At 39.6% G+C, this 25786-nt stretch overlaps 1 protein-coding gene across 1 annotated transcript in view; it reads right to left on the reverse strand.

Annotated features, from left to right (window-relative positions):
- Positions 1–263: 263 nt before the first annotated feature.
- ankef1a (ankyrin repeat and EF-hand domain containing 1a) overlaps positions 264–25786 on the reverse strand; it is a 31291-nt gene continuing 5768 nt past the window's right edge. Inside the window, exons 3-10 of the mRNA XM_052012097.1 lie at positions 19911–20110; positions 18629–18778; positions 15538–15661; positions 12750–13572; positions 9733–9959; positions 7294–7481; positions 5122–5250; positions 264–660 (exon numbers count right to left, since the gene is read on the reverse strand). Of these exons, the coding sequence (XP_051868057.1) occupies positions 520–660; positions 5122–5250; positions 7294–7481; positions 9733–9959; positions 12750–13572; positions 15538–15661; positions 18629–18778; positions 19911–20110 (1982 nt within the window). The 3' untranslated portion in view covers positions 264–519. The remainder of the gene's footprint in view (positions 661–5121; positions 5251–7293; positions 7482–9732; positions 9960–12749; positions 13573–15537; positions 15662–18628; positions 18779–19910; positions 20111–25786) is intronic.

The raw sequence follows: 25786 nt of genomic DNA on the forward strand, positions 1-25786 counted from the left end.
GCAGAAAGTTAAAGCCTCTGAACTCAAGCCTTTCCTGGTTTGGCATGTCACACAAGGAGCTTATGCCTTCTTTCATGTAGCTTACACATGTGCTGAGTCCAGGATGCTACTTTTTGTAGCTCAGAGCCCATCTAATTGCACATGTCTATGCAGTATCTCACTGTTTTATTGGTTTAAGATACAAATTGCTAAGCTTCAACAATGTAGTCATTACATACTTAGAACAGATACCCAATAAAATAAAGACAAAACTTGTTTATTTTGTAGAAATTGACTGCTTTATTAATTTATATAGTCTTACAAACTGAAATAGCATCACATTTTTAATGTTTTGACACCTTTCTGTCTTTTCTCAAAATACATAGTTTCACACACTTTTTTACATGTATTTGATAGTCCTTGCAATAAAAAAGTTTGTTGCATTTGCCTGTAATTCACATAATTTTCTGTGAGATAACATTATTTTTCCAAATTCTACAGCTACTTCGTGCAATATTCTCACTACTTGGCACCCATACCTTACGATTCTTCCAGTTTTGTTTTGATATTTTTTTTGAAAGGCATTAGGAAGTCACTAAAATCTACTTCGTAAGTGAACCTCTCCCGATTTTCTTCTCTCTTCTGAATTAGTTCTTCAGTTGTTGGTGGGTTAGTCCACATCTTCAAGGAAAAGAAAAATACTCTTACACCACATGAAATTCAAATAAATTTAAGGATTGTCATGCAGAACAAATATACACATATCAAAACGCAAAAATAAAACTGCAGATGTTGGGAACCTGGAATAAAAACAGAAAATGTAGGAAGCACTCTGAGCTCTGATGAAAGGTCATTGGTCTGAAATATTAACTGTTTCTCTCTCCACAGATGCAAGTTAATTTGTTGAGTATCTCCAGCATTTTCTGTTTGCATTTGACCATTCATCTGTTAGTTATTATTTGTAGAATAAGAAAAACAAATTTAGGTTAGACTGCAAATTCTGACAAAGTTCACCTGGATTCATTAAAATATAGCTGAAGCGACCTTAGAGACATTATTTTTGTTTTGATAGTTTCTGAATGTAATCACACTGTTGCATTCAGTTTGTACTATAGTACCATTTCTGCTGGATTTGCTGTCACAACTGGAGACAATTTCTATTTATGTTGTGATGCTAATCTAGTAACATCAGTATTTTGCACATGCAAGATTTGTACGTGTTGTTCAATAGTTGCAATCATGACTTAAAACTAACTGCATCTACCCCACTTTCTTCATGAGTAGTCACAATGAAATAAGATCCATTTTCTCTGAATGTTGAAGCTCTTGATCTTGGTGAAAGATCTGCACAGCTTCATAACATTGAAGGCACGGTGTATAATTTTCACATTCATTATCTGATGGTAACTCTGGTGGATGGATCACACCTCATTTGAAAGCTGCTCCCATATTATCAGATTGTATGGGCTGGGTCAGAAGTCAGATCATCAATGGGTGGAATAAAATTCTTGATCTGTCTCCAGATGGCCTATTTACTTAAGCTCTCTGACCCCCAATGAGCTCCAATATAAATAGAATATCAGTTCCACCATAATTTGTGGTTGCTGTACTATTGACAACGGTGATGTTATTGACACCCAAGGAACATAGTAAAGGAGAACCAGGAACTGTGGCAAAGAAAGTAGAAGAAAATTTTTCACCAAATTAGACCTGTAATAAAAGGTGGAGGAGTGTACGTATCGGAAAGAAATTACAGACCATCCTTAGAATGAATAGATATATGAGCAAAGGGAGAAAGTGTTAAAATTATATGGATAAGGTGAAGGATGGAAAATCTTTAACTGCTTTAAACTTTAAAGTAATAACAAGAGATATATGGGGGATGTGAAGGAAAACCAATTTTACACAGAGAGTGAAAACAACACGATGCTGGAGGAACTCAGCAGGTCAGGCAGCAACCGTGGAGAAAAACAGATGGTCAACGTTTTGGGTCAGGACCCTTATTTAAGACTGACGAAGGGTCCTGACCTGAAACATTGACCATCTGTTTTTCTCCACGGATGCTGCCTGATCTGCTGAGATCCTCCAACATCTTGTTGTTTTTTCATCCAGATTCCAGCATCTGCAGTCCTTTGTTTCTCTTTACACAGAGAGTAGTTGTGATTTGTAAGAGTGGTGGAAACTGGACTTTCAAAAAGGGATTGGACAAGCACTTAATTTGCAGGGTGAAGAGTAGGTGAACTGGGCTGACAGATTCATTGACTAGTAAAGCGCAGTGTGAATTCTATGAGCTGTCCTGTGATTAACGTGTTATGTTCTGAACCCTTTCATACTTCCCAATTAACTCATCCGTTTGCTTGCTTACCTTTTGATGGTGAATCATAGAACCACCAACAAAAGGACCTATTTGTCTCACTGTAAATTACTGCTAGTGTAAGTGGCTGCTGGGAGATTTGGGGGTGGGTTGTTAATGGGTATATTTAAGAGAATAGGGTACAGGTAAATAAGTGGAGACTTAACATTCATGGATTGCTTTGTAAGTCAACATAGACTTGATGGCTTCCTATTACGTTGAATGGAAATATGGTAATGTAGAATTAAACTGTTGTAGAGCGGAAACAGTGAACATAAGACATAGGAGCAGAATTAGACCATTCAGCTCATCGAGTCTGCTCCAACGTTCGATCATGGCTGATTTATTACTCCCTCTCAATCCCATTCTCCTGCCTTCTCCCCGTAACCTTTGACGCCATTACTAATCAAGAACCTATCAACCTCTGCTTTAAATATACCCAATAACTTGGCCTCCACAGGCGTCTGTGGCAATAAATTCCACAGATTCACCACCCTCTGGCTAAAGAAATTCCTCCTCATCTCTGGTCTAAAGGGACATCCTTTTATTCCGAGGCTGTGCCCTCTGGTCCTAGACTCTCCCACTACTGGAAACATCCTCACCACATCCACTCTATCCAGGCCTTTCAAGATTTGGTAGGTTTCAATGAGATCCCCCCTCATCCTTCTAAATTCTAGTGAGTATAGGCCCAGAGCATCAAACGATCCTCATGCGTTAACCCTTTTATCCCTGGGATCATTCTCGTAAACCTCCTCTGGACCCTCTCCAATGCCAGCACATCCTTTCTTAGATATGGGGCCCAAAACTGCTCACAATACTCCAAATGCAGTATGACCAACACATTATAAAGCCTCAGTATTACATCTTTGCTTTTTTGTTCTTGTCCTCTTGAAATAAATGCTAACATTGCATTTACCTTCCCTACTACTGACTCAACCTGCAAGTTAACCTTTAGGGAATCCTGCACTAGGACTCCCAAGTCCCTCTGCACCTCCAATTTCTGAATTTTCTCCCCAGTTAGAAAATAGTTTACACCTTTATTCCTTCTACCAGTGCATGACCATACACTTCCCTACGCTGTATTCCATCTGCCACTTCTTTGCCCATTCTCCCAACCTGTCCAAGTCCTTCTGCAGACTCCCTGTTTCCTCAACACTACCTGCCCCTCCACCTATCTTTGTATCATCCACAAACTTGACCACAAAGCCATCAATTCTGTCATCCAGATCATTAACATATAACGTGAAAAGTAGTGGACCCAATACCGACCCCTGCGGAACACCATGAGTCACTGGCAGCCAACCAGGAAAAGCCCCCTTTATTCCCACTCTTTGCCTTCTGCTAGTCAGCCAATCTTCTATCCATGCTAGTACCTTTCCTGTAATACCATGGGCTCCTATCTTGTTTAGCAGCCTCATGTGTGGCACCTTGTCAAAGGCCTTCTGAAAATCCAAGTAAATAACATCCACTGACTCCCCTTTGTCTATCCTGCTTGTTACTTCCTCAAAGAATTCCAACAGATTTGTCGGGCAAGGTCTCCCCTTAAGGAAACCGTGCTGACTTTAGCCTATTTTATCATGTACTTCCAAGTACCTTGGAACCTCATCCTTAATAATGGACTCTAAAATCTTACAAGCACTGAAGTCAGGCTAACCGGCCTATAATTTCCTGTCTTTTGCCTCCGTCCCTTCTTAAAGAGTAGGGTGACAGTAGCAATTTTACAGTCCTCTGGAACCATTCCTGACTCTAGTGATTCTTAAAAGATCACTACTAATGCCTCCACAATCTCTTCAGCTACCTCCTTCAGAACACTGGGGTGTAGTCCATCCGGTCCAGCAGATTTATCCACCTTTAGACCTTTCAGCTTCCCAAGCACCTTCTCCTTAGTAATAGCAACTTTCACTTCTGCCCCCCAACTCTCTCAAATTTCTGGCATGTTGCTGGTGTCTTCTACAGTGAAGACTGACGCAAAATACGCCATTTCTTTGTTCCCCATTATCTCCAGTGTCATTTTCCAGTGCAAAGTATGCTGCCGACATTTATTGCCCAGTTCCTGCTGGAATGAGTTGAAGTCCCTTCCACGGTACCCTGAAAAGGACTTGCTGCTGCTCTAATATCCCAGTGTTGTTTCTACATTTCTGTTTAGTTGCAAGACAGGCCTTAACTCAACTAGTCACCAACCAGATTTCCTGGAACTTCACAAATGTTGATTTTTTATTATGTTCTTCAACTTTCATTTTACCACCCAAGGCTTCCAAGGAAGCATTAGTCTGTGCTTGGGTTAATGCCCTAGATACACCAGATAAACAGCACATTCCATTCAATTGTTCTCCAACATAATGAATACATTAATTGATATGCTGGAGTCAATCCTCCAACCTGCTCTCCTCTAAAGTGAAAATTGAACCAGCTGACAAAAGAAGGCCGACCTGTTGTTAGGTTAATTGTGACACTGTGCTGACCTCAGAGCTTACACTTGCTGGATACATTTAATAAATCCAAGAGTACAAGCTTTTGAAAATTTTAGTCTGCAAAAATTTGACAGTGTTTGGAGTTTGCCTTAACAAAAATTGAACCCAAATTGCCTTAAATCTTCCCGTGGACTTTCATGGGAAGTTTTGTGTGAACATGACAACATTTGGTTTCTTTCACAAGCTCCATATATTCATTCATCTGCCATAGTATATCCACTTGACCAAGAATCTGAGGTTGTTTGCCAGCTTTAGGAGATCTAAGAGCCTTAGTGGTTCTGCTGAAGAAAAACATGGTTCAGCAAATCTTGTACTTACACTTTTTGGTACAAAGGTTATGTCCACTTTCTTGGCCACTCCACTATTTAACATTTCACTTTTCTTTGCTATGCTGTCTTTGGGGATTTCTTTCTTTGGAACTCTTGCTGTGGGAGGCTGTATTGAAACCTGCATTTGTTAGAGAAAACTGTGTTTAGAGTGAAAGATTGATATTTATTTTGAGTGGGATTTCATTGATCACAAAACACTCAATATTGACCAGTAGATCCTGTAAATCCACAGAATTAAGCTATATTTTACAGGAGAAAAGAGCTGCAGATGCATTTATTCAAAATATCTCAACTAATTGAAGCCTGCAGTAGTTATACATTATAGGACTTACAAACTTTGAACAGCAGTACCCTATGGAGCCCATAAGGTATTCAGTGTCTTTTGTAGGAAAACACACTGGATATAATGGACCTGAGCTTGTAATTGTAATGACAGTGAAAATGTCAGCAGCCATTATCACAGCAACTTCTTGAGCAGGTACAAGTGAATGTAGAAATCCAGTCAGTTATTCCCTGCTATTCTATAATGTTTCAAGTACAATCAGCATAGCGATTTGATGCCAATATAAACCTTTCACCCTCTATTCTTGCTCTATGACAACCAAAATATTAAACTTTTTGAATATGGTTTGTAAAAGCATATTACATCAATATTACAGCTGAACAATCTCCCTGGCCCTGAAGAACTGTTTTTACGTGTGGGGTGTAATTTTCTCAAAAGAGCATTTAAAATTGGATGATGTTTAACATAACTTACTTTTTTTATTTTTAAGTGTTATATTTCATTTTATAGTTAACTAATTGAACTAATTGGCTGAACAGCCTGTTAGAGTCCACTTAAAATGCTCCCAGACTAAAAGAACCCATGCTACAGAGCCTGCTAAATCTTAATGCGATGTAACAGGTATGTCCATTGTCACTGAAACTGACTAAATCCTTACAAAGTTTGACAGGATGGAGGTGGGAAGGATGTTTCCCCTGGTTAAGGAGTTCAGAACCAGGGATCATAATCTCAGAATAAGGGATTGCCTGTTTAGTGCTGAAATGAGTTCTTTTGATACGTTCATTCAAAACAGAGATTGATAAGTTTCTGGATATTGAGGGAGTCAAAGATTTTGGAGATAGTGGTACAAAGATAGGTAATCAGCTGTGATCTTAATGAATGCTTAAGCAGGCTTGAGGGCCAGATGACTCAATGCTGCTCCTATTTCTTATATTCTTGTGACCAGAAAATCTGGTGCCAATATTTCAAATACCCCAATAGCCTGCTGCTAATGTACACGTACACTACTTTTTTTTTAAAGATTTTGCAACTATTTACCCTGAAAATGTGTGATTCCTTGCTGAAGGGGAGGGGTGCATCCCACAGATGGGTACAATGCCCTGAAGAAGCACCACTCTCTGTGTTGGTGGAATTCAGCATTGACCTCAGGAATTTCAGTGAGTTCATATAAGAAATCTCTGCCACAATACTCTCCATGTAGTAAAGAAAGACATTTACCCCTTAATGTATTTGGATTGCAGCCTTAACTTTGACGGATCTAGTAGACTTTCAACTGGCAGGAGCCTGTTGAATTTTCTGGGACTGTATGCCCACACTTTAAAATCTAATACAACATTGAATGGGGAACATGGCCTGAATTATTGCTGGGGCCCTCAAGAATGTAGGCTGCATCTCTTCACAGTTTTGTAACTGCGACACTTTTAGAAATGAAATCTCTACTCAGATTTCATACCCAACACCCTGCCCACCTCTGACAATTTCCCCAAAATCATTATGTGGGGAGGATAAAAGAAATTGGGATCAATGTAGGGTTAGTGTAAATGGGTGGTTGATGTTTAGCACAGAATCAGTGGGCTGAAAGGCCTGATTCTGTGCTATATCTCCCGAGGCCAATTATCATGCCACATCAAGCAGAGAGGTTATATTTCCTGGCAGCTGGGCCAGGCAGAGTGCCACCCACCCTGGTGCTGTAACCCCTGACTCCACATATATTAGGTCAGGACTGTAAGGCATTCATGAGCAGAGTAAACATCAGGATCAATCCCAGGTTCTGTGCTCTTCATTTTCACATTTACCAATTAACAAAATTGGCTAGAAATTCAAAGAAACATGCTACTGGCAAGAACTCATGAGCAAGACAGAAAATGTGTTGCTTACCAATTCTCCAACCAAAGACCCAGCTGCAGTAGTCTGAGGCCTTGAGGAAGGTGCACTTCCTCCTTTTGCTCCTTTTCCTCCTTTGCCTTTTAGCTTCTCTTTCTTTGGAAGACTATCCATCTTGGCTCTGACCACTTCAATTATCCTTAAGTCAGCGTAGGCATTTGCAATGTCCAAAGCATTTTGCCCTAGATTTAATGAAAAATAAAATGTTTCTGGTATGATGTCATATTGTCAAATGTTCCATGCATACAGAATAGTGTCATTTGCTGGTGTTGAAGACATTCCTCCCACAGCACCAAAGGCAACTGAGCATAAAGCAAAAATATGAGTGTAGAAATAACAAATAGGCAATAGAAAACTGGACAGATATGCATGAGTCTCTCATTTCCTCAGGGCACCAAGAAACACTTCAAAGCCTAAGGAGTACTTCAGAAATTTAGACACTGATGTAATGTGAACAAAAATGACAATGCACATAGTAAAGCATGCACAAACAGCAATGAGATAAATTGCTAATCATCCTTCAATGACGTTGGTTGAGGGGAATAAATATCGACAAGAATATTGGAAGAACTTCACTGACCAAATGTCGCTATGGGGATTTTTAGGAGTTCTTGACTCTGCAGATAATGCCACAGATTAATGTTTCATCAGAACACATCATTTCCAACAGTGTATGAATTTGTTTCCTTCTCTTTCATTTCAAGTGAGAAATTCCTCCAACTAACAATGCTTATAGCAAGTGTTGATGCTGTAAGCAGTAACCTCAAAGCTTGTTGTGAGCAAAGTTATCTTATTTTCTGTTAAGTATTGTTCAATAGATTTTAAAAGCTGATACAGGCACTGTTGCCACTCTGATCATCCAAAAAATGCAGACAAGGCAGAAAGAACAAAGCAAATGTGCTTGGTTTATTGGTCCTTGCAATATATAGTTTCCAATATTTTTATTTCTCCTGTTCGCAAATTTCTTAGGTATATTCTAATGGTCACAGTTCACTATACAGTACTTCAGGATTTTAAGTAGCTGGGCCGGAATATCCAATTTAGAAAAAAAAAATTCTTTAACAAACTGACAATGCTTGTTATTAATTCAAGATTTTTTTTCATGAATGCTGAAATCTCCTTAGCTGAGGGGTAGGAGCTGATGTTAAGGAGGATAAATTTTGTTGGAGCCTGAAGCACAACTGGAATCCACTAGGTATCTGCACTGTATAAATTCCAATCTAAATGTTGGTCAAGGGGGAAAAAAAACACATCTTCTATCTATTTTGCTGGGGGCAGAGTGTGGGGGGACAAGGAGGTGGTTGTAGTAGGGTCAGGATGGGAATGGGTTCGTGGAATCTGGTGTAATTCTATAACCATTCTCAGATTTCAATCCATCACACTACCATTAGGCTAACTTGAAGCACTGCTGGGTGTTTGATCCAGCTGGGAATTTGCGTCTGAACTGTGATAATACTCCTGAAATTAAAAACGGAAAACGTTGGATATGCTCAGTAGGTCAGGTAACATCTGTGCAGTTTGTCTTTAGGTTCATTAACTTGGAATGCTAACTCTGCTTCTCCTTCTATAGACACTGCTTGATATGTTGAAAATAACAAGCATTTTCTGTTCTTGTGTCAGACTTACAACATATACAAAATTTTACAATAATATTCCCATATTCCTCATACTAGCTCAAGTTTTGGGCTATCAAAGTTAACTATAAACAGTCCAGCAACATTTGTTGCTTGAGAGAAAGAGACACAGAATGGATTACTACATTAACGAGCTAACCAGGAGCGTTAAGGAACCAGCTACTGAAACTTTAATCCAAAATGATCTGGGATGGTAAGTTATTTGATTTCTCACTTCAGACACTTCCAAAAGTTTCTCCCATGCTGCACAGAATGTAAGGTCTTTCCATTACTGAACCTTACTTGCAATATAGCACCTGAGCCACAACGATGACTGCACTGAACTTGCTATAAAGAACACTAGGGCATCCTGATGCTTCGGAGAAGTAGTTCTTTATTTACTTCAAATAAGCACTGTTTTTATTCAGCCTCAGAGTTTGGGAATCACAGAGTGCTACAAACAGTACAAGGGAACATTGCTGGCCTCGTGGAAATAATCAATGGAACCCATGGAAAAGAAACTTGCTCCATTTTGATGTATGTAGGATGCTCTTTTCAATTGTTTCTTCAATTTATTCTAACTTTCTGGAGATATCAACCAGTAAAGTTCAGTTCACAATGGGTCAACAAACCTTTAAATCATCATCTCAGGCACACGCTGGAAGTAAAAACAAGCTTCGATATAAGACATCTGACTTACCCACACCTTCTTTACACCATCATTCCAAGTCAAGATCTACACCAGTGCTAGTTATCAGAAATATTTTCTTTACTTTTGCATTATACCGTTTTCCAAACACATCGCACAGTTCTTGCATACCTTTATGGTTCTCCAGTTCAACATTAGCACCGTGGTTAATCAAATACGTTACACAGTCCAGTCTGCAGCTTTCTATTGCCCTCATTAAAGGTGTGGCTCCATTTATGGAAACTGCATTTACTGATGCACCAGCCTTCACTAGCAGTTCCACAATGTCCAGCTGTCCTGCATGGCATGCATGGTGAAGGGGTGTCCACATTAAATTATCATATGCATTTACATTAGCCCTAGAAATGCACAACACATTGTAAGAATATGTATTATAAAGATATTTCTAATGGAGCTATTGAGTTATTTTGGGTATGCTTATTCCAAATTTAACCAGATGTTACTAATACTCTCTTGTCTATCTCAAAGTAAACTAATGTGCAGTATGACATCACTCAGAGGGATATTGTGGCAGTTATACGCAGATGATTTTCCTTAACTACTTCAGTAAAAATTAGCTATGTTGTACTGCACATCCTGCAAACCATACAGAATTCATTTAAGTAGTAAAACACTAAGACAATTACCTGAATCAGCCACTGACCAATGAGTTGCTCATCCACCGAACTCACTCTTACCTGGAGCAGATCTTTGGAAGCAAACTCCACCATGAAGCCAACTCCCAGTTGTTACGGACTAGGTTACTATTGGTGAATGTCCCTTTAAGATAGAGCATAGTGGTGTGTGTGTGTGTGTGTGCTCGCGCGCGCGCGGCGTGATGATGTCAACAGAAGATAAGGATGTAATGACATTTTTGGAGCAGTCAGTCAGAATCAGTCAGAGGAGGAGAGAGAGAGAGAGAGAGAGAGAGAGAGAGAGAGAGAGAGAGAGAGAGAGAGAGACCAACCTGCTAGTCTCTATCGATGGATGAAAAACAGTAACTGCATCTGTCACTACAATCCACGTATGGATTTTTGGAATAATCCAGTGGAATCCACTTTGTTATTGACCTGTAGAAGGAAACAGGTATTTGTGTGGACGGCCACGATTCGAGTGCCCTTCAGGGTGGCAGAAGCTTTGGAACAAAGCGGTGGAGTAGTCACTGCTGAGTAGACACTGAGGTGTTGTATGGGTTCCATTGTGGAACATCTGGATTCCATAATTACTCTCTATTTTCTCTCTACATTTTGTCTTCAGTCAATGGTGGTTGTTGAAGAAGCCTTTGCTCACATTTCACCTTACGGCTTGCTGAACTGAACTTTGAGAACCATTCCTGGACTTGGAGTTTGGGAATTTGCCACACACACACTATGAGTTTAGTTTTGGGGTTAATGTTTAAGATCTAACATTTTTAATTCTAACATTCTAAAATTTTTACTTTTATTTTTCTTATTATCATAAGTAGTTATTAATAAAATAGTTTTTAACACTTATACATGATTCGCTGTGTTTCTTTTGTTGCTGGTTCGTAACACAGTTGATCATAGGAGACCTGTGTAATACAGGGCTATTCCAGTAATACAGTATGTTTCAAGCACTACCCCCAGAAATGCTTTAATACTCTGCAAGCCATGGTTTTAGGGCTATTGGCTGACAACAGAATGCCTCTGACATTCACAAACATCCAAAGACTATTATAAATTAAACATACTATTAATTTGAAAAAGTAAATTAATTAGCAGACCTGAAAACACAAAAGAATTAAATGGACTTAACATAATTAAGATCAAGAAGGTTGCATATGTAAATTACATTCACTTTTCTCTCTCACAGCTATTTTTCTCCAGTCAAATAAATGGATTCAAGTTCACCAGGAATCTCTCAGCATTTTTGCTCAGGAATCCTGAACTTGCACACAATTACTTAAATTAAAAGCCAGCAGTCTTGCACAACAGAAAATGGGATTAGTGTAAATGGGTGGTGGATGGTTGGTGCAGAATCAGTGAGCTGAACGGACTGCTTTTATATTGTATGACTTGATGACTCTATAACCCTGTGAGAACTGCTGACATTTTAGCAGAATATTTCCGCAATCTGGACTTGCCTGATATAAAAGAAATAAAACTTGATTTTACAATGGTAAATAACATACGTAAAAAATCAATTGCTTCCTCATTAAGCATACAGAATTAAATCCCAAATCCTGAATAATGAATTCCAAGGCTGTGCTTAAAAACACTAAACCTGAGAATGTCAAGTTAGAGTCCTATCGTTGTGGTGCAAGACAATAAGCCCCAGTGTCTACTTGACATGAGAAATCTTCAATTTAACCCTATTTCAATGGTAATCAAACTAAATGAAGATCCCTAGGTCTTCAAGGATACAAATAACGATGCAGGTCAACTTTTTTTAATGCTTTACTTTATGAGGACAATTGCAAATGTATTATTGTTCCTTTTATGGAGTTTTGGCTGACTAAAGTCAAATAATTAAATTTGCAAAGAAAAAACTCCAAATATTTGCTCCCATTTGATTTTATGACTTTTGGACAAAGCTTCATCATGAAGAAAGCAAGGTGTAATTATCATGCATTTTGCAAAACAGTAATTAAGCGCAGGATAAATCTTGAGCTAAGAACTGAAATGACTTCAGATGCTTTCCTGGGCTTGGTTTATTAGCACGATATTGACAAACTCCCAGCATTATTTGTTGGCTTGCCTGCCTCCAACAGAAACGGGGAAGGGAAGGGGTAGTAGGTATTTGCCCATCATAGCCTAGCTGGAGATCCCACTAAGGGAAAATAACTTTAAACCAATAGAATAATTTTTTACATTTTCCACTCTATCCAATGCAGTCAATTAATTCTCCTGCAATCAAGCAGGTGGAGCCCATCTGGAACCCTGCATGCTGTGTCACTGCCAGGAACACTGGATTGTTATCAACTGACAAGAAGTAAGTGGTCAGCTATAATCCTAATGTTTGTATTCTATGGATGAGAGATGCCAGTGCAACTGGTTGACCACTTTTCTCTCCTGAATCTGCTACAAAGCTGCAGGTGCAAAGTTTTTCACTAGTTTGGAGAAAAATATATACAGTATCTATGAAGATAAATTCAGATATTTTTAATGTCAGCCAGAAAAGAAACTTACTTTGCTTCCACAAGGTACTTGGCAAGTGTAAAATTTCCATCTGCAGATGCTGCCATAAGTGGAGTTGTAAAAAATTTGTCCTGCACATTGACTGGTACTCCCTGATAAAATGCTTTCTTTAAAGATTGCATATCATCAGCTTTTGCTGCATAGTTAATACTTGTGAACACTTTCTCTGGTTTCTCTAAGTACCATGAAGAATCGTCCTGCAGCGGATGTTCTGGTGGCTTATCACGGTTAAATCGATTTGTGTCAGTAAAATTCTTAAATTGTTCTATCATAAAGTCTGGCGGGCCTCCATCTTCACGTCGAATCATATATTCTTCTGGAACTGTGCAAATTGGTATTGGTATATTCAATTTGCCTTTCTTGCCCCTTCTACCTTTCTTTCCCTTTTTCTTCTTTGGTTCATATGAAGACATAAGGTAAATCTTTTCAAGGTATTTGGTACCTTTGAAGAACTCATTGATGTCAATAGTTCCAGTACGAGTTTTATCAAGTGCTGTCATTAATGTAGTTACCTCTTCTTCCTTTATTGGTGCATTCTTTTCCAGTAAAATTCCAGCAAAATCCTCTCGGGTAAGTGTGCCATCTCCTCTGTCCATTGTTGCAAAAGCATTCCGGAGAGTATTTTCATGGTATAGAGACCAGTCATAGAGATGGATGGCCCAGGGTGGACTAGGATTTTTCACACCAGGTTTGGAATACTTATTGTAGAGTCGCTCTGCCTTGCGTAGCTCTTTCGACACGGGTTTAAAACCAAGTGCTTTAGCTGCAGCTCTTGGAGTTTTCAACTGTAAATTTTTTAATTTGGGATTGCTCCCTGAGAGAAAAGCCAAAATATCAAAAGAATGGGAATTACAAGCTTTGCATTGCAGTAAATTTTCAAATATATCACCTCAGTTCTCTCTTCTTCCAGTTCCACCCTAACATTGAAGACCAATAAGTAATATGTTCTGTCTTGACAATTCAATGCAACTGATAATGTTAAACATATTTAAGAAATATGCACTAAGGTGATGCATTTTGGGAATTTAAGCATATAAATTAAGAGGTGCTGCAGAATTTTCCTGCCATTATAATCCACATAGCTACATCTAAGCTAATGTACTAAAATGATCTAAAACTAAATATAAATGAGCTGTAGAGATCTATTTTAATCTACTCTGGAATGAACATATGAGGGAGGGGTTGAAACAAGCCATTCAATGGCTTGCGATTACAACGGGGACCTACCTAAAAAGAATTGCAGGTCTTTTGAGCAAAGAACAAGAGAGAGGGGCTAATCAGGCAGATTTTTCAAAGCATTACTGATCCACAATGGTCTAAGTAGCCTCTGTCTTATGAAACCATGACCCACACTGTGGCAAAATAACTGGCAACTTAGAATCTGAATGAGGCTCCTAGTGCAGGTGTTTATTCAATTTCCTTCTTGTTGAATCTGCTTCTGCCAGGCAGTACAACATGTTCCAGATCATAATGACTTTGGGTCAGGCAACTGAGGGTGAGAAGAGGTGAGAAGGAGAAAGCATTCTTTGCTGAGGAACCAAGGTAATAATGCCCAGCCTTTGGTAACCACCTGGGGAGGGGAGAGAAGCAGAAGGATGGGGAGTTGAGGAAGTTTGCAGAATAGAGAAGGATGAGACAGAAGATGCTTCTTTTCAATGGCCATTTATAAGCTTGGAACAGACTAAATGCCGACATGGCCTCCTTCTAATGAATCCATGTACCCACCCTGATATGTTCAATACTTGTCAACTTTTTGGTTGTCAGCTTTAAACCTAAAACTATAGCTGTTGTCAAGGCTGGAAGCAGGGAAGTTGCTAAGGGAATCAAAGGTTCATGATATTTTTTAGTACTCACAGGATGTCTCTGAACACCTGGAAGGAACAGGAGCACTCCTCTGTGCCCTGGGAAGAAATCCTTGGGCCTCCTAAACTTCATCACTGTAACCCAGCAGCAGCTCCCCCCCCCCCCCACCCAGCTAGTTACCACATATCAGAGGCTGCTTCTTTTGGGTCACCAGTTCCCAGTCCTATTGCTGCTCCTATATTATTAGTATCCAGAATACACTGCCTGAAATACTGATGGAGGCAGATCCAATAATTTCAAAGGGGGATCCAAAAAATGCTTGAAAAACTGCTTGCTATGGAGAAAAAGCAGAAAAGTATAGGACTAATTAGAAAGTTCTTTCATTGTACTGTCACTGATGCATTGGCCTAATTGGTCTCCTTATGAGCTCTCATCTTCCCACCAAGTCACTCCTGGCAGCTTTTGGCAGGAGGTCAGTTTCAGATATCAAAGCAAGGTCAGCCATTAAAATTGTCTGGTCTCGGGAGCTTTAAATGTAAACTGCACATTATTAGCTGCAGAATGACTTTGAGGCCAAAATATGGAGCAGTAATGAAATGCAATTACCATGTGCCTGATAAATATATTGCACTTTGTATAGTATGACAACAACCAGCATTTATCTAACACCTTTATCCATCAAACATTTAAAAGAAGTTTGGATAGGTACATGGATGGGAGGGATTTGGAGGGATATGGTGCGGGTGCAGGTAGATGAGACTAAGCAGAAGATCAGGTGGCATGGACTAGATGGGCCAAAGGGCCCGTTTCTGTGCTCTAGTACTCTATGACTCTACAAAATTACATACATTTGAAAATTGGGAGCCTGGAACTTTTACCATAACACTAGTAAGTGTAAATGTGCATTTTGGATGATGTACTAAGACAGAAGCATCTGTGGGAAGCATCTGCCTGCTTATGGATTTTGTAACTGTACCTCGATGTGCCAAAAACTTGGCACAGTCAGCAAATCCTCCCATTGCTGCAAGATGTAAAGCGGTATTTCCATCCATGTTAATAACATCTATATCACAGTCATAAGCAACTAAGGCTCGAAGGACCTAAGAGAAATAAACACATTAGCAAACAGTCAATTTCATTTGTTGAGCCAATGGATCATAATCATTTTTTTTCCTTTAGTCCTATGAATCCAAAAATCAATGCAACTTGGAGTAAGTTGTGTTGGCGATCACTTCCAAGTGAAGTCACATCAATGGTGAAATTGTATTGAGCATGTCCAGTTGGTATCTATGATAATGCATTTGGCTTTTTCTCAGAGCAGCTAATGACTTCAATTCTCATGCAATGCATGGTTGAATGTTTCCTAACATAAACTGGAGTCCACAGATCCAGAAAAGGAAGAAGGAGCACAGCCTGCTGAGCTTTGCAGTTAGCCGCAAGTGAAGAGCCACTCAACTCACATCAGGATACCTCATAAGTCAACTTCAACACCACTGCAGACTGCTCAATACTCAAAGTGTGCTCAAACAAAGCAAAGAGTGCTTTTTGGAGATTTTAAAGAGAGAGGATATCATTCAAAGTGTGCCTCGGTGACCACTATAGTAAAAAGGAGGACAGCTCTATCCTCCAGCTTTGTAAGGCATTGGGCCTCAGAGGGTCCATTCCTATCTGGACAGCCTCCCTTCTATTCCTGGAAGTTTCTGCCTCAATTGAGGATATGAATCAAGTAGCCTTTTTACTGTATATTAAGGGTATTGTATATTTATTAAGGGTATTAATAAGTTCCCACAAAGTTGGGCACTGGCATTACCGCACCATAGAATTAGGGTAAAATGCTGATATGAATTGAGGATTGGTTACCTGATGGAAAACAAAGTGTGGAATAAATGGATTCTTCTCAGGTTGGCAGGCTGTGACTAGTGGGGTGCTGCAGGGAACACGGGGATTGGTGCTGCCTGATCCGCTGGCCGTTTCGGACTGTTTTTTGCAACAGATCTGACCTCCATTTCACAGCTTTTCCATGTCCCTTTGTTTGCTTTCTCTCCAGCCATCCTCATTAGCAGTCAATTTTGAAAATTGTGTATCACTACGACAACCCTATCAGAGATATTTCCTTTATCCTTTCCATCCCGCCCACACCCACTGTGCAACTTAAAACTAATTTAAATTTCTCCCTTTTCCAGTTCTGACAAAGGGTCTTTGACCTGAAACTTTAACTCTCTCTTTTCCCAATGCTGCTTGACCTGCTAACTGTTTCCAGCATTTTCCTAGAGTCACAGAGTCACATCAACTTGAAACTAGCTCTTTTTCTCACTTTTCTAGTTCTGATAAAGGGTCTTTAATCAGAAGCGTTAACTGTTTATCTTCTCACTGATGCCGCCTGACCTGCTGAGTGTTTCCAGCAATTTTTGTCTTTATTTCAGAGAGTCGAATAAACTGCATAGTGACTCTTGCTTATTCTTTGAGAGCTTGAATTACCTCATTCCAGTAGGTAACGGTATGGCCAAACTTCTATTATAAAGCCCCATCCCTGCCTCCACTGCCCCACCCGATCGATGTTTCTGCCACAGAAAGGGAGTCGGAGGAATTAATGAAATATGCAACATTGTTAAAGGGCTTGAAGAGTAGATGCTTAGATACTTCCTCTAGGAAAAGAGAGTCTTGAACTAGGGATCAAAAGAGTCAGGTTGAGAGATTGGCTATTTACAAGAGAATATAATACAGCAGAGTAGGTCAGCTGGCCCCTGAAACCTGCTCTGTCATTCAATAGATGATGGCTCATCTAATGCTGGCCTCAAACTCCACTTTTCTGTCTGATTGCCATAATACTTGACTCTGCTATAGAATGTGCCTGTTCATTCTTGAATATATGCAGAGATTGAGGCTCCACAGATCACCTGGGTAGGGAATTCCAAAGATTCACAACCCTCAGATTAGAGATACCTCCTCATCTCCCTCTTCAAGGGTGACCTTTGTTCTAAAACAACGGAAGAAGGTGAAGAGAAATTCCTTTACTCAGAGGGTTTAAATCTTTGGAATTCTCTATTCTTGAAGACTGTGGTGGTTTACTTCTAGTAAAAACTTTGTTATTTGCCATCTTACAATCCAGCACACTTCAGTAAGTGCCATTACCTGGGAGTGGCTGAGCCAACAGAGTGGCAGCACAAGGGGAGTGCCTGGGCCAACTCTGCACAATTGATTAACTGGCAGCTGTCAAATCCAGCACATGCTAGGTAGTGTTCACTGTAGCTCAGTATATTCAAGAATGAGATCAATAAATTTTTGGACCTGAAGGAAACCAACTGAATTTACTGTATGGTGGGTCAAACAGATTTCAGACAGAAGATCAGCCATGACCTTATTGAACACTAGAACGGGTTCAAGGGGTCATTCCACTTCCTTCTGCTCATAGCTCTTATGTTCTTATAGCTTCCACCAATCTTCTTTAATCAGGGCTAGTTATTGTGCAAGGCATCTCTTCTAGGGCCTCCTGCTCCCAAGAAGGAGCCTACTTCTGTTGAATAGGAAAACCTTGGTGGTGCTCTTGCAATCCCCAAGAAGAATTCAACTCAAGGCAGGACTTTGCATGGAGTGTGCAAGACACCACCAGCAGGCTTTTAAAAATTCATGCTTGGAACATTCAGTTCTTTGCCCTAAATTGTTTTTGAAGCAGAGATGATAGATTATTTTAAAACAGATTTCAATAGTTGTTTGAAACAAAGGATATTAATGAGTTTAGGAAACTTGCAGGAGATTAGAGGAACTAGTTCATGTGAAGAAAAACACCAGGGTTGACTTGATGACTAATTGCCGGGTTTCTGAGCAATGTTTCTTTGGTTCATTGCCACATGAATTACTTCAACTTCCTGGATTGTTCAACAGATTCAATGTACAACATTAAAACAGCATGTTTTCAACTTAGTATGAAGTTTAGATGGAAGCAAATGCTAAAGAAAAAAAACCTTATCATTTTTACAATTTGATATTGATGCCAAGAAAGATACAAAACAATTGAATCAGTGACTAAACTTACATAGTAGTTGCTTATAATGTTTTGATTTTTGTACCTCAAAGAATCCCCCCTGGGCAGCGAAATGTGCAGCATTGTACCGATCAACTTGCATAAGATTAACCTCGCATCCTTTCTCCAGGATAGCACGCACAACATCAACGGCACCTTCTCTGGATGCTTCCATTAAAGCAGTGTGACCTGTTACCTGTAAAAGCATGTAAAAGGTGAAAAGATTGGTATATCGTGCTCAATCAACAAGGGAAGTTCAACTTTGTCACTTGCAGTCTGCAGCTTATTATGCAACAGGATGCACTGAACGACCTATCACAAGGTATTATTGATAGGGTACGAAGACCAATGAAATTTCTTGTAGGTGTTTCCATGAATTATAATCAGTGACAATGCTTCTCAGAATGCAGACAAATGGAATAGGACGCTGATAAAATTGGAACATTTATTTTACACACCCCACAAAAGGTGTAGCCTGCACCTGCATACATTTTGTTTCTGGAGTTCCGCATGGGTCCGTCTAGACTGATTCCCCCAGAAAATGGCAAGAGTAGCTTTAAATAACCATCTACACATTTTCCTGCTGAGAGTTCTGCTAGACTTACACCACAGGAATAACAGGAGATCAGGAGAATCCCTGCAGAATTAAAAGACCTTCACCATACTTTCCACTGTACCAGCTAACACTGCTAATGGAATCATACATAGTCCAGCTTTTCTGATGTTCATAAGACTGAATGCAAACAAAGGTCACCTATATCCTTTCTGTAAATGCTGATCCCTGTGCTCATAGACTTTCAATGGCATTACCATCAGAAAATCCCCTCACTATTAACAAAGAACTTAAATGAACTGACCATGTATAAACATTGCTTACATATGCAGGTCAGATAACCTCTGAAATGACTTCACTTCCTGAATTTGGAATATCTTTCCACCATCTATATGGGACACATCATGAGTGTGACGTAATACTCCTCACTTTAATAAGTGCATGTTGAGCAACACCCAAGACACTTGACAAGATTCAGGACAGACCAGGGCACTGATTTGACCCCCCTACCTTTGCCATTTACTCTTTCCACCACTATCACAGTGTGTAACATCTGTAAAATGCACTCTCAACCTTCAACCTCATTCCCACAAACCATCAGCAACCCCTCCCCCACCCCCACCTGCCTCCCATGGGCAGGTCAGATGACCTTTGAAATGAAGGTTATTTCATTTCAAACCAAATGAAATAAGGTTTCATTATTTCAATAATGGCAGGAGAATTGAAACAGTGGGTATTCTTAAGCAGGCTGTTTGTCCATTTGGAGCATCTTTACCTCAAACTTAGAATTTGGATTAGCGCCCCTCTCTAGAATCTGCAGACACATTTCGGAGCATGCTGCAGCCTGTTCACAGGCAAGCAAGAAGACCGGCTTTCCCTCTTTTGAACAGTTGTTAACATCAGCTCCATTTGCGAGTGCAATCTCCAAACAATGAAGATGACGAAGAGAGGGAGAGATGCAGTAATACAGAATACCTGAAAGAAATTGGTTAAAAAATGTTTGAAACAAAAAAAAACTCATGGACTAAATCAATTCCATGCTTGTCAATGATGCCTCGATACTTGTTTACTTTAGCCATACCTCTGTGGGACTGATCATGAACAGTTAGAGAATGATGTACAATATCACAAATAACTTGTACTTTCTCTACTTGTTCTCTATTTAGCATCAAACTGATCCAAGTACGTAAAACTACAGTTATTTGCAAACACTCACAAAACAGATCATGCTTTTTCTGTCACCTGTACAATACTAAAGTTTGCCAACTTGCAGATGAGTTTCTCAACAACCAAATTTGTGTCATTAATAATTGGGAAGAGTTCTCTCATTGGTTTCATCTATGTCAAAAGCAGAGACATGTAATAACTTATTTTTGCCTAGAAATTCATACTCAGTCAGAAGCATTTAATGCTCTACATAGTAGAAACTGTGCATTGTTTTCAGAAGCAGTTTACAGAAGAGTAGAACAAGTACCCGCTGCTCTATAGTTCATTTAATGCTATTGAATGGAGATGAATTTCTTGACAAATATCTTTCAACAATACACAAAGGATGAAACAAAGGAATAAACTTGATCCTTCTGATAGTTATTTCATACTGTAAAGACATTGTCTTAACGATTATAAGCAAGCAACATAGAAAAATTCATTTTTTATGACAAAATTTAGTTTTAACCATGATCACCATGTACATTGAAAATGACTGCCACAAAGGTACATAATGATTTTTTTTTAACCTCTATTTACAAACCAGTTGTTTATGTGATTATCATCACTACATGCTCAGGCATGTTAACCTTTTGTTACAGTGAAATACTGTGAAAGTAAGTTGTAGAAATGGTAGCCACAACACGATCAAAAGATTATATTGCTTTTTTAATTGGAGCTGATTATGTTACAGCTAGAATGCTGCTCTGGTGACACTTAATACAAATGTAACTGCTTTACCCACAGTTTTTAAATTACATCCAAATTCCTTTGCCATAGTTATGCAAAAGCTGTTTATATTATGGAACTGTTTCAAAAAAATGCTTTGCAATAGTGACTCAGAATGCTAATGTTTTGGAAACTGTTCCGTTTGTATTGCTTGTCAGACAGATGTCAATGTCAGGCGGTTGCCTGGCAAGTCTGTGGGACAACTCTCCCATTTTTGGCACAGGTTCCCCAGATATTAGCAGGAAGGATTGTTCGGGATCAACTGAGTAGGGTGTGCCTTGGTGCTTGTCAAATCTGGTACTGAGGTTGATGTCAGTTGCTCTGCCCCTTTCTATTTTCAATGCAGTTTTTGGTAGTTGTTTATTCTATTTCAAAGGGCACGTCTGCAGGTTGGATGCTAACATTTAAAACCAAATTTCTCCTTCCTTTCTGTTGTATGGAAGTGACCACGCATTGTATCACTACAGTTTTAGTTTAGAAATATTGCTTCAAATGTGCCTAGGAAACATGTACATAGTTGAGTTTAAAATCACAATTTTTGGCTTTGTTTCTGGCTTCAATAACATTAGAATGATTTCTAAATAAGCATAGGAATTTTAAAATCGAGATGCTGCTGGAGCAGGAGCAGATACACATCAGAGAGCACGCAGTGATAGATGGGTGGACTGATGTAGGTTAAGATAATGGCAGCAGGATTATTTAACACCCCTAGTTCACGAAGGAACTGCACAGTTGACAGATCATCTGTCAATGGCCATAAACCTAAGATCATCCGGCTTCTAACTACCATCAGCTCCTGGTGCTTCTCCAATTGCATTAGCAGTCAGGTATCAGAAAATGGGGCAGAACTGAAGTTTGGCTTGTTTAGACATGAAGGATTTTCTATGGAAGGTGGAGGTTCTGAATGGAATTAAATAGGTGAAGAATAGTGGTTGTGTTGGTGGCAACAGGTATCTGGAGGGAGATCAGTGGCTGGAGTGGCATTGTCAGCTGCTTTATAATTTCATAGCATTTCACTGCAGTTTTATGATTTTTCTCCAAATGTTTAACAATCTTCCTATGTAGACGCAGAACGTCAGGAGAACTTATATGAAAATACTAGGCACTTGTTTATTTTATAGTGGCTACTCAACACAAATGACTAACAAAAAAAAATTGCTTACACCTATTACTGGAAACCATTGGGCAGAATTTCCGTGGGATTCTCCTGGTCTCTCATCATCTTTAGCCACTCACATTGCATTACAGCAGGTGCTATCAAATAAAAAGCAGGACCTCAACTGAAGTGAGTTACAAATGTGTTGGTTTTGTTTTAGAATTAAAAATAAAACTATTGGAATGGATCAAGTGCCCACAAAGTGGTGTGCATTGCTTTGGTCAGCACTTACTTTAAGTGTTGCTCTCTACACCAATAGTAAATGGATGGATGCCTCATAATAGGAGAGAAGGTAAAAAGGAGAACTGATAGGGTGGTACAGTGGCTCATCTAGGAGAGATGCTGCCTCACATCTCCAATGACCCAGGTTTAACCCCGGACCTCAATGTTGTCTGTGTGGAGTTTGCACATTCTCACATGACGATATGGGTTTCCTCCAGGTGATCCTGTTTCTCTCACACCCCACAGATCTGAGGACTGGTGGGTCAATTAGCCACTATAATTGGTAGAGTCTGGACAGAGTTGATAGAAATGCAGGAAGAATAAAATGGGATTATTGTAGGATCAGTTTAAAAGGGTGATAGTTGGCAAGGACTCAATGGGCTGATGGTATTGGTATTGGTTTATTATTGTCACTTGTACTGAGCACAGTGAAAAACTTGTCTTGCATACTGATCGTACAGATCAATTCATTACACTGCAGTTACATTAAGTTAGTACAGAGTGCATTGAGGTAGTACAGGTAAAACAATAGCAGTACAGAGTAAAGTGTCACAGCTACAGAGGAAGTGCAGTGCTGGTAGACAATAAGGTGCAAGGTCACAACAAGGTAGATTGTGAGGTCAAACGTCCATCTCATCGTATAAGGGAACCATTCAATAGTCTTATCACAGTGAGATAGAAGCCGTCCTTGAACCTGGTGGTATGTGTCCTCAGGCTCCTGTATCTTCTGCTTGATGGGAGAAGACAAAAGAGAGAATGACCCAGGTGGGCGGGGTCTTTGATTTTGTTGGCTGCTTCACCAAGGCAGCGAGAGGTATAGACAGAGTCCATGGAGGGGAGGCTGGTTTCCGTGATGCGCTGGGCTGTGTCAACTCTCTGCAGTTTCCTGCGGTCCTGGGCAGAGCAGTAGCCACTCCAAGCTGTGATGCATCCAGATAGGACACTTTCAATGGTGCATCGATAAAAGTTGGTGAGTGTCACAGGGGACATACCAAATTTATTTAGCCTCCTGAGGAAGCAGAGGCGCTGGTGAGCTTTCTTGGCTGTGGCGTCTACATGATTGGATCAGGACAGGCTATTGGTGATGTTCACTCCCAGGAACTTGAAGCTTTCAACCCTCTCGACCTCAGCACTGTTGATGTAGACAGGTGCATGTACATTGCTCCCTTTCCTGAAGTCAATGACCAGCTCTTTTGTTTTGTTGACATTGAGGGGAAAGGTTGTTGTCATGACACGATGTCATGATGGGCCTGTTTCTCTGCTGTATGACTTTATGACTAGATCATACGTAGGAGGTCATCAGCATTTCTATCATCATTTTGTCATTAAGAAAGCACAGTGTATGAGGAAGGGGAGACCGAGTTGGAGGGAGGGGGGAAGAGGGTACAGTTACTGGCAAGAGATGGTGAATCAAGTGCAGACCAACAGCAGGTTGAATTTATAATGTGGATCCTTAAGAAGAAGTCCTTCTCTTTCTAACTTAAAACATTGAACCTACCATTCCACTGGCAGGCTCCAGCAGCACCCTTAAGAACCACTAATTTGATTGCTGTACTGGCCTAAAGAAAATGTCTATGGGATGCTCAGTTGCCAGTCCATTTAACAAAGCATCTTCAAACAGGTATTAATTATGCTTGAGTAAAGTGGAACCCTAACATTTGTTTTAGATGGGTACTCTGATGATAGGACATACTTAACCAATATAATATGTGAATACACTTCTGTATAGACATGGTGATTTGAAGTTGCGGGCATGCTATGCTGGTGCTGGAAGCACGGCGACATTTGCGGGCTGCCCCCAGAACACTTTACGCAAAAAGATGCATTTCACTGTGTGTTTCGATGTACATGTGACTAATAAAAAGATATCTTATCTTGTTCTATCACATACTATATTTTTTCTTTTGTGTCATAACTAAACTTCCAATCCCCAACCTCTTCTCAAAATAGCACAATATGGAACCTTATCAAATTGGGACCTTGGTTTATTCCTTATCCAGCTGTTGGGACCCTTGATAATGTAACACTCCCTCAATATATTAGCCTAGATTATATCCCAGAAGTCAAGCTTGGTCCTATGGTCTACTCACTCATTGTACCAAGCAGCGGTAAATAGAAGTACTATGGAAACAAGCCTATGCTTGAAATGCAAAAATGCCAGCATCAGCAGCAAATGTGAAATATTCGGGGGCAAAAAAAAAGTCATGAGAAGAAAATGTCCTAAATTGTCAATTACAATTTTAAGTCTTGAGACTCACTGGACCAGGCTGACAAAGGCAAGCTGCACCTGCTTTAATCAAAAGAATTCTACATAGATTTCATGAGTATTAAGTTCAGTTCCAATGAAGCTTCACCACATGAAGGATCTAAACTGTAACTAAATTTCAAAATCACTGATTCCATGTATGCGAATTGGTCACTGCAGCTTACTGACCCAAATACAGGAGGGGCAGGACTGGTGGGGATATCTGTTATGCACCATTTGGCAAAGGACTAAAATGAGATCACATTACAAACACAAATACATGGTTCTGTTTAATTAAAGCATAATTTATTTTTGTACAACACTATTTTTGGTTGTAGTGTGAAAATGCAATGGTATTTGCAAAGAATTAATTAAAGACAAGTTATTTTTTATTTCTCATTAGCCTACAGTATATCTATGAAAATTATAGATGCAGGCAATAGATGTACTATCCACAAACCTCCAGAGAGAAAAAAAAGCTGCTCTAAAAATTATGGACTGCTCTAAAAACTCCATCTCTTGTTGTTTTAACAACAGCCAATATATTTTCAACAGTGCCAGTATTCTGTATCAGCCTTTTATCGGTTTGTGCCTTTCTATATTTGTTTCGAACTATGGCCTGTGTGTGCCTGTGTTGCAAAACCTCTGTACCTCTGTCTCTAAATTGTTTAAATGGCTGTGTTTTAAATAATAATATAACAATGCAGCACATGCATAATTTGTGTGTGTGTGTGTGTGTGTGTGTATGTGTGCGCGTGTGCACATGTGCATACCTGTACATCTGCATATATGCAAGAGAATTTGTCAGCCTCAGTGTGTGAGACTGCTTATCTCTACATGAATATCAGAAAAAAAATATACAGATGCTGGAAACAAAAAACAGAAAACTAGAAAATGCTGGAAAAACTCAGCCAGTTAGCATCAGTGAACGTTTCAGGTCTGCAACCCTTCATCACAATCTATTTACATGATTCTGTGCTACATTTTGGACATGTGTATGAACCTATCTGGACCTTGGTTATCAGGGCCTTTAACCAAACACTGTTTCTCTTCCCACAGATGCTGCCTGACATGCTGAGTGTTTCCAGCATCT

The sequence above is a fragment of the Pristis pectinata genome, chromosome 3 (assembly GCF_009764475.1).
Source record: "Pristis pectinata isolate sPriPec2 chromosome 3, sPriPec2.1.pri, whole genome shotgun sequence".
Classification (NCBI taxonomy): domain Eukaryota; kingdom Metazoa; phylum Chordata; class Chondrichthyes; order Rhinopristiformes; family Pristidae; genus Pristis; species Pristis pectinata.